This window comes from Carassius gibelio, chromosome B15 (genome assembly GCF_023724105.1).
Source record: "Carassius gibelio isolate Cgi1373 ecotype wild population from Czech Republic chromosome B15, carGib1.2-hapl.c, whole genome shotgun sequence".
In the NCBI taxonomy this organism is placed as follows: domain Eukaryota; kingdom Metazoa; phylum Chordata; class Actinopteri; order Cypriniformes; family Cyprinidae; genus Carassius; species Carassius gibelio.
The window spans coordinates 15,925,865-15,936,025 of record NC_068410.1 but is presented as its reverse complement, the minus strand read 5'-3'; the positions used below and the strand labels follow the sequence as shown (position 1 = coordinate 15,936,025).

The 10,161-nt window shown below is 35.7% G+C and overlaps 1 protein-coding gene across 12 annotated transcripts in view; it reads right to left on the bottom strand.

The window, feature by feature from the left end:
* Window positions 1-720: 720 nt before the first annotated feature.
* Window positions 721-10,161, bottom strand: part of phldb1b (pleckstrin homology-like domain, family B, member 1b) — a 68,831-nt gene continuing 59,390 nt past the window's right edge. For 8 of the 12 annotated variants that reach the window (XM_052576082.1, XM_052576086.1, XM_052576088.1 and 5 more), the window contains 6 exons: window positions 7,482-7,572; window positions 7,236-7,382; window positions 6,087-6,306; window positions 5,369-5,454; window positions 5,140-5,169; window positions 721-3,311 (listed from right to left, as the gene is read on the bottom strand). In XM_052576082.1, coding sequence (XP_052432042.1) covers window positions 3,171-3,311; window positions 5,140-5,169; window positions 5,369-5,454; window positions 6,087-6,306; window positions 7,236-7,382; window positions 7,482-7,572 — 715 coding nt within the window. In that variant the 3' untranslated portion in view covers window positions 721-3,170. The remainder of the gene's footprint in view (window positions 3,312-5,139; window positions 5,170-5,368; window positions 5,455-6,086; window positions 6,307-7,235; window positions 7,383-7,481; window positions 7,573-10,161) is intronic. The other 4 variants (XM_052576085.1, XM_052576094.1, XM_052576092.1 and 1 more) reach the window with 1 other exon arrangement.

Genomic DNA, 10,161 nt, shown 5'->3' with positions numbered 1-10,161 from the left:
TATTCTAAGGAATTGAAAACAATCACGCAAGTTAGCCAATGCTTAAAACAAGAACAAATATCTGACATGTATTAAAAATTATTTCCCCTTTTTTTCTGAGCCAGTTGGCTGTTTGTTATTTATTTATTTATTTATTTATTTATTTTCTCAAACTCATTTCAAAGTCTTTTCAGAAGACAGGACTTATGTCATTTTGCTTCTTAAGTAAATGTATCTTGATTTAGGAAAATTGCATTTGCTTTCATTAAACCTGCTGAGACCCTGAAAATAACCAAGAGAACTTGAATTTAAGCGTAAATGCCCTCAAAGAGTATGACATATTTGAACTATGAAAATAACTAGTATTTTCACACACTGCCAGCAGTGTATTGTACTTCTAAAGTGATTTATTCCAAGGTTCATTTATGAAACTGTTTAACTAGGGTGTTGTCCAACCAAAATAAACTTGGTCTACAAACTTTCTTGGGTTAACCTTATCGTAGCACATCTTAGCAATAGGTTTTTAATTTAGCATGCTGCTCTCTTGTCTGGTGTCATGAAAACAACACAGTAGCTGTGATGCAAGACTTCTGCTTGCATTGCAGTGTTAATTACAGCAGTGAGGGCTACTTGCCCTTTTACATCTGAAGTCGAGTTTGGTTGTGACCTCTGAGCTAAAGTCTTCTCCGCAAGTGTTAGCATGGATCATAATTAGGCAAATAAACACAAAAACACCATAAATAAGGAAAACTGTGAATGTATTCATGTTCAACATTTTACAACACTGTTTTTACCTAGTTCTGTGATAGTACTCAAGACATCTTACACGCAAAATGAAGACTAATTATTCATGTTGGTTTCAATTCTCTGTAGATTTCATTTCAACATACAGTTTGGTTTCGGGAGAAAGCAGAAAATGTTGGTCTTTTTTTTTAACAGTGTCGTAGATGTAACATCGCTATCCATAAATAAACATTTTATTTTTCCCCAAACTAACACAAGGTGGAACAGACTAGATAAAAGCCTGCCTGTAAAACATCAATAATTCTTAAAGAGCTGATAAACCATTTAAATAGCTCCCTAATTTGTATTTAAGCAGTATCAGACTGATTTAAATAGGTCACCTTTTTTTAAATTACAGTACGTGTCAGTTCACAATCTCTTAAAACAGTAAAACCCAATACATGGAATAAAGGTGCGGTCACATTTACAACTGCCTAATGAATTTTTGCAGGTGAAATCCAATCATTTCAATTAGATTTCCACACAATCTGGAATTTCATGTGATTGCGAAAGATTTCCAAACACAAATTTTGCAACCGCTTCAGCTGGTCACATGAGTTCAGCCAACATAAAGTTGCTTGGTTTGACCTCTTTTGGGCTTGAGAAATATTGCTGATGTTTTGCTAATTTACTGATGTTTAGCGAATTTTTGCAGGCAAAATCCAGTCAATTCAATAGACATCCATGTATGTCGAGTGACGATGAAAATTCTCTATGCAGATTTCACCAAGGGTTCAGATGGTCACGTGAATTCAACCAACTGAAAGATACTTAGTTTAAAGTGACTTCTGTGTGAGCTGTACTTTATGGACGCTACATTATTGACAGCAAACAATTCAAATTTTTTGCCTAGGTTTTAGATTTTTTTTTACATTTTGTTTGCTAATTTACTATTCGTCAGTGAATTTCTAGGCGAATTTCAATAGGCATCAGTTTAATTGGGAATTTTGCATGATGGTGAATAGTTTCCCAATGCAGATTTCAGAACTGATTCAAGTAGGATAAGTGAATTACTGTGCTGACCAACACAAAGCCAGAAAACTTGATTGTTTTGAATGTAACCTCTGCATGAGCTGTACCTTAATTAGCATTTTTTTTTAACGTCATTCTTTACTACATTTTCACAAATGTACTGTTGTTTCTGGGGGAAAAAAATCTGTTTACAAATTTTACATAGGCAATTGGCATTGTTTGCCTATGTATTTTCACTAACTTTTCGCTAATTTACTGTTGTTCAGTGAATTTTCGCAGGCGAATTTTAAAAGTCATCCATGCAATCTGGCATTTTGCATGATTTCAAAGCATATGTCAAAACAACTTCAAGCTGATCATGCGAATTTACTGAGTTGCTTGTTTTGACTTCTGTGTGAGCTGTACTTCATACATCTCAAAACAACTCATGAAGGACCTTTACGACCCTCAAATTTTCGCTCATGTGACCGCACCTTACGACTGTGATTCCAGCTGTTTTTCACTAGTGTAACAGTTCAGATACGAAGATTGACAAATATGGGTCAATATCAAGGCACTGCATGACTTGCATGATTCTGATGTTGTTTCTTTTTCTCTTGTTTGTGGCAATTATTCCAAACTATCGTAGGCTGGCAGTGATAGGTGATGGCTGCCTCCCTTGGGAGTCAAATCACAAGATCAAGTTGTCAGGACTTGGCAAATATACTCTACTGTTGTATGTGGTATGTGTGTGTGTGTGCATGAGTTTGTGGTTCTGTATCTAAAAGAATGAGCTGGGAACACAGAGACACAGTGGGATACACTTGGACAGGAGTCGCTGATATCCCTCTACAATAAATATAGACTCCTGAGCTGGTAGGTGAGCTTTGGTGAATCAAGTCTTTGTTTTAGTGATACCGGATTTTTAAATGTGAATTTAATGCTCTATTTAATTTAAAACATCATTTAAATGTACTGCAGTTCATTTATATCCTCTCATCATTTTGTGTCGGTCGATCCCATCAAATATTTAATGCAACACTATTCCAGAATGGCTTGATGGCATTTGGCATTTTCCCCATCGTGTTTGAAAAGACAAATCATGGGACAAACTGAAATGAAAGTTAAATTTAAACTGCAACTTAAAAATATCTCTGACGGCAAAAAGGCATTTTCGTCTATGGTGAGTGAGCCACCACCTGCAGGTTTGGTTCATCGGGTCTTTTTGTCTTCTCCCTTTTTCAATCCAGGCAGACATGGAAAGCCTCTGGTGGATATCTGTCTGTGTATCTGAGTGAATATATAACATCTCCAGGAAAGGAGGAGACAAAAAAAGGAAGCAACAAAATAAAAGTTTTTCCTCTCAATGGGAATAACAGGTCTGGGTCATGTGAAGTCTCCCTGCCGAACGGTTTCCGTTTTGACACTTGGGTCAGCGAGTAGCGGTGGGTTTTGTCTCAATTCATGAACTGCGTGTAGCCCTCGGCTCCTGTCACTATCACATCCATCCATATCCTCATGGCCTCTGCGGACGGGGCCACCATGTAATACAGTCTGTCGTGCGTCTTCACGCAGAAGGTCAGGGAGGGGTTGGGGCTCTGTGATCAAAAAGACAATCAGATCAGTGAGGGAGCCATGTGTGGAGTCTATCTACTACTCACTTATTAAGGCATATGCATTAGCTGCTATATATCCATTAGGGGATGTCTAATTTCAGTAATTAGCGATATTAATTTTTATTCTAATTAAATGAATTAATCACGTGGAGGACCACAAATACCACATGCAGTGTTTTAACCACAATTAACGCCACTATACAAATAGATATCATTTAAAAATGAAACTAAATAAACGTAAGAAATGTACTGCTATTTCTCTCCAACTGGTATTAATTTAATATAGCTTCACAATTTTCCAATTATTATTAATAATGTGTATGGATAAGATATTTTTGCATGTACAATTTATTGTGTGGATTCTATACTTTGCAAGACATTAAAATATGGTGTTATTTATAATTTTGTAATATATTTGTTTCATGTATATTTATACATATTAATAATAACTAGAGACAAAATACAATTAAAGTGATTATGCTAATGTAATAATATGCTAATAATAAATAAACATAATAATCTTTTTTTTTTATTGAAAGTAATTTAATGCATTTTAATGCATCCAAAGGGTATAATTTAATATAATTAACATTTATTTTTAAGTATTAATAACAATGCACAGCTATTATTATGTGGTTCATGTAATATTACAGACTTTATCAAATATAAACACGTATATATGTTTCATATAATGTTTTTAGATTTGATTTTGAACTTAAGTTAATGTTTAATGTAGTAAAACTGATGTTGTTTGCAATGCAGGTATTTTAAATTTAATGGCTTTATGCTCTCTGCATTCAATAATTCACCTCACAAACACATTATGGTCAACATATTTATGCATTTAAAGTAGACTGGGGTGTATTTCCTTTTACCTTGTTTAGATTTGCTCATGGTTTTAAAGGATGAGGTCTCATCACTGTTATGTTGGCACATAGTACTTTGCCAGTTTCCATCAAGTGACAGATATATTTGTATAAAAATGCTGCAATGTCTGTTTGGACACTCTGACTTTGAATAAAAAATAAAGATGGGCAGTGTTTTCATCTCTTTTTTAAATGTTAATAAGCCCATTTAATTGATTTAACAGCTTTGTTGTCACATTACACTTTAACACACTATCGTTATAATTGTGAACGATTACTTTGAACCTGTTATATAAGCTCCTACGTCTCATGCAGCACAGACAACAGCGTGCACTCATTTCCCAGAAAAATACCACTTAATTAATAATGAATAATTAATTATTAGCACCTCTAATTCTAATACAGCTGCAAACAGTATTTAAAGCAGGAGTTGCTTGTTAAAATGTGCTAAATACTTCTAAACAAAACCTAAACCTAAACACTCATTATTAAAGAGCACTCCACTCATGCAATGGATATACAAATATTTTCAAATGATCCTGACACTGTCAAAGAGTGAATTATATTTTGGCTTCCCGTTAACCTATTGCATTATACAATGTGAAGCTGATGGGGTATAATACACCACCCAACTGCTTCTGTGGGGCTATAACGTTATACACATACTTAGTATCTCACCACAGGTGGGAGTAGTAAATAAACACTTAAGGGAAACGCACACAGGTCGTAAATTACATTATACTCTCATCCTCAGTAACTGCAAAAAAACAAAAACAAATATCCGCTAAGTGAAGGTGCAAATAGTCCAGTTATAAAACAATACAAGACCAGGTATGTTAATGAGTCACAAGGGAGTAAGTCTGTGAAAAAATGCACGGATTAGAGCAATTTCCTCTTAGGCAAACATGCAGGATAGTGCGATAGTGGTGGAGAGGGATACGTACGTTTGTCAAATTCAGATTGAAAAATCCTTTCTGTGAAAACAGTCGGCAAAGCAAAAGAATGAAGAAAAAGAAGGGTGGGGAACATTGACAGCAGAGTTACAGCATAAGAGACAAAAGAGAAGAAGCTAACGGAAAAAGATCAAATGAAATGGTGCAACAGGAGGGCAGAGCAGAAAAACAGCGGGAGATGTGAGCTGTGCTTATACCAAGGGCTCTTATTCGATCGTACCTTTGTGGCACTGCGCAGGTGATCATAGTAAACCTCCTCGATAGCCTGGAAGTAGATGACGCCCTTCAGTTTGCTCTCATGTTTATCTGCGGACAGGAGAAACCGAGAAAAACACTTTTCTTAATAAGTATCTTATTGCGGTGTTTTTGTTTGAAAACGAATTAACTCGAGAAGCGAAAGCCAGTGTGTTCTCCGAAAACAAGCATTTCCAAGTATTTTTTTACTGGAAAACAAGAGAAAACTAGTGATTAGCACAATGTTTTGCACAGCGCTGGTTTCGAAAACAAATAATCCCCCGCTCCCCTCGAGAATAATGATCTGGTAGCACCGATGTGACCCCTTCATTTTCAGCCCGCGTAGAAATAAAGAGCGAGAGCTCACGCTTTGCCGAGCGCCACGGCTGGGTGATGAGCACGATTTCCTCAGCATTGCGGCAGATTTCATCAGCATCAGATAGCATGCGGACGGGCTTCTGGTTATTTGTATGCCCCTAGCTAACCCGAGGCTATCGGAAATCATGGCAGCCGCTGTGAGCTTAAGAATTACTAATTATCCGTATCCCCCCACTGCTGGATTCACCCACAATCCACTCTTTGTTCTGCCCTCGTTTCTTTCCCCAACCTCAGGGGGACGAGAGCGTAACGACACGTTCGCCGAGCGGCATTAGCATAGTGCACAGTAAGGAGGATGTTGGAAGGCGACGCTGCGGTGCACATACCGGCGTAGTAGGAAAACGTCCTTTTAAGGCGATCAAAGACGAACCAGCGCTTCCTCCAGGATTTGATCTTCCCTCCCATCTTGACAAGATAGCCCTTGCACATCTTTTCGGTGAGAATCACGTGGTAGCACGTGTCCACACTGTGACCCGAGGACTCGATGTGGGAACGGAGGTCAAACTCCTCTTTGCGAATGGGCAGGTATCGGGTCATCGGGCGGGCCTGGAAATCAACAACCAGTGGTTTATATTTTTGTTTTGACATGAGACATGTTTTATTTCACTATCAACTCTTTATCCAAAATTCCTTCAAAAAAACTGGCTTCATAAAGTAAATGTTTTGAACTCACATCTTCCAAGATGAACATGGTTTTAATTTCAGGAAATTCTTTCATATATATTCATTCATTCATTTTTCATTTATTTACATTTTATTTTATTAGTTTATCTTTTTTAGGTGGCAAAGGGTCAAAATTGTCATTATCTTGAATAACATAATGGAAAAAGATTAATAATTTCATGTAACTATTCATACTAAATAATAATAATAATAATAATAATAATAATAACAACAACAACAACAACAACAACAACAACAACAACAACAACAATAATAATAATAATAATAATAATAAAACAATTTTAACAAAACTGAAAATCTTTTTTGGACCTTTTTATGACAGTTTAGATCGTAAAATGTCACTTTCTGTAAGTAAATTTGAATGAAATGATTATATATGGTCACTAGTTTACATATATCTTGCAGAATCTTCCAAATGTTTTCATTTCAATTTAACAAATATTACTAACTTGAACAAAATGTTAATATTTTTTGGTTATATTTTCTTATGGACTACATGTAAACTTCTGTTACGTTTATGCTATTCAAAGCAGTACTAATTAACCAGCAATGTTCAGGATCCCTCTTACTTTGTCAAAAATATACAATTATAGTACATTTGGTGGTTCCACAAAGCACATCACAAGTGTATTATATATACATAAACTGAAACATAAAAAAAAAAAAAACCTTTAAACATTTTTCATATCCAGAAACCTATATATACAATAAAACAATTGTACCAAATTAAATTGGCAGTCCTTGTAGAATCACAATGGACTTTCATCACATTTCGATCTGCAACTCCTCACCTGAGAGAAGTTTTTGGCCCTCATCTTCACCTCCTTCTCTATCAGCTGCTGTCTGTGCACCGTCTCCTCCTGCAGTCTCTTCTCCGCCTCCTCTCTTCTTCTTCTCTCCTCCTCTAGCATGAGTTTACGGGCCTGAGTCTCTCGTTCCTTCAGCCAAAAGAGAGCAGAGGTTATTAGACAAGACTGGGAGCCAAAGAAAGATGAATATGGTTACTTTATTGAGTGTATATTGATTCTACAACTTACTCTGGACTCTATGAGTCGAGCTTTCTCTAGCTGTGCCTCTTTCAACATCTTCTCCATCTCCTCGATCTTCAGCGCATCCATACCACTGGCACTGTGAAACACATAAAACTTCAGTCAAGTCATTAGCTATATGGGTGGGGGGGGATTCACTATACATGTCTGAACCAAGACTGACAGCAAATATTTAAACACTCGAGCGAGAGTTGCGCAAGTGTTCAGTGATTTTACCCCTCGGTGATCTATTTGGTGAATGATGGAATGGAGACCAGTAGCGGAGAGACCGCTGGATTACGAAACATTTCGTCATATATGAAAATACAACTGGATTGAACATACAGTACAAGCATGAAAATCTGCCGTGAAACATGAAATGAAGCACATGTGGACTATAAACAGAGAAAAAGAAAATGTGTGATGGATTCCTCTAGAGAAGAGTCTCAGACTAGCTTGAAGCTTTATGAAGACAAGAGTAAACAAACTGTATGAGAACATTTCAAGTAAACAAATTCTCTCCTGAGAGAGAAACAGCTAAAGGCCGTCGTGCCCCGGTCCAGCTCAACTGCTCCACTGCTCCATCGTACTCCACAGGCTTTTGTTTACTACATCTTCACACATTTCCCATGATAACGCTTGTAACTGAAGACAACGTGTCAGTGTCAAACTGAGTTTGGGGGCCATTCAGAACTGAAAAAAGAATGTCTTTGAAATTGAAAAAGGAATATTTGAATCTAAACTGAAATGTAGTGACATTCAAATAAAGTCATATTATGGCTGTAAGTGTAGTTTATTGATAATACACTATTTTTCAAAGTTTGAGATTAGTGATATATTTTCATTCGTTTTTTTATTTTTATAAATTAATGCTTTCAATCACAAAGATGCATTAAATTGATTAAAAAGTGACAGCAAAATGCTGTTTATTTGACTTTCTATATATATATAAATATATATATATATATATATATATATATATATATATATATATATATATATTACTGTTTCACTCTATTTTAGATTAAAATGAAATCCGACCTTCATGAGCACAAAGAACATCTTTCAAAAGCATTAAAATATCTTTTTGATCTTTTGAACCCAAACGTTTGAATGGCAGAGCACAGTTCAGTATGACTTATTCATCATGAGTTATTAAACTTACAGTAATATTAGGTAATTCCAGAAAATCATATATCAATAATTACTTCTAATTTAGTCTTAGTTTCTTCAGTTCTCACCATTAAAAAATAATTGACTCTGGCTTTTGCTTCAATAAACTCCTAATTTGCTGCTTAGCAATAATTAGTAAGGTAATTGATAAGTTCAGGTATTGGGTGGGACAAGGGATATAGAATATGATCTTGCAGAATATGTGCTTTATAAGTACTAATAAACAACCAATATGTTAATAAGCAACTAGTTATTATTGAGAATCTCTCAATGTACTAAAGTGTTACCATTAATTTCATCAATAAATGAATTACTTAAGTGTGTTACTTAAGATTTCATTATGTTTAAAATGAACTTTCATTTTATGAACTCTGATGAACTGCATCCCCAACGTTTTCCAGGATGCTCCAATTTACCCCAAAGTCTTTAAAAGGGATACAAACAACACAAAGCAGGCTTATCGTATAAATTATGCAGTTTTGTGTGTGTGTAGAAGAAAATCTGCTATGTGACTGTACTGAATTTCTTTGAATTACAATTAAGTGCATTTCTCTTCCTGTCATTCCAAATCAAATTCCACCCCGACATGCTCTGCAGCGTGACCAATTCAATTCAGATCCGCACTCATGAACTGAATTCTGAATTTCACTCAGCCGGTGTTTGCACCTCATTAATTTCCACAACCCATATTTTCTTTTCTCCTTTGGCTTATCTGTTATTTATAAATGTCAAATTCTGATGGAAGTACAACAGGACGCTAAACCGTCATATGCACGTTTGGATTACTTACTCTATATGCACAGAGGGGGATGGTGAAGAGCAGACTAACATTTCTGACATGAAGGGTGGATAAGCAAACAGTGTTTATGGAAGACACCTTTTGATTGTTGACGGTTTTGCAAGCCCAATTAGTCCTACAGTACGTGTGCCCTGATTGTCCTTGTTCTGTCCTGAAGCTGAACAGACGACTGTTTCCACACAGCCCGTTTAACCCAGCAACAACCTACAAGCTTAAAGACGTGTCTTCACGCAGTCCGTTTAACCCAGAAACAACCTAATCTGTAGCCTCGAGCAGCCAAAGCCGTTCATTTGTTCTTTCCTTTTCTCAGGAAAGGGGAAGGGATGAAGCACGGCTGCTGCATTCTGATTCACAGACTTGCATGCAAATTTTTATATACATAAATGATACTTCGTATATTCAGATATCATGAAATGTACGTTTATAATACAGTATACATGACAGATCAAACTTTTGGGGTCAGTGAGATTTTTTACATTTTTGAAAAAAGTAATAGTAGCACTATTATGAATTAATAGTGTTAAGATGAAGATTTGGAAAGACCTGAAGGTGAGTAATTCATGACAGAATGTAATATTTGGGTTAATTATCTATTTAATGCTTTTTTAAAGACGTATTTTTTGCTCATCAAGGCTGCATTTATTTGAACAAAAATAGAGAGAGAAAAAACTGTAATATTGTGAAATATTATTAAAATTTAAAACAACAGTTTTCTAT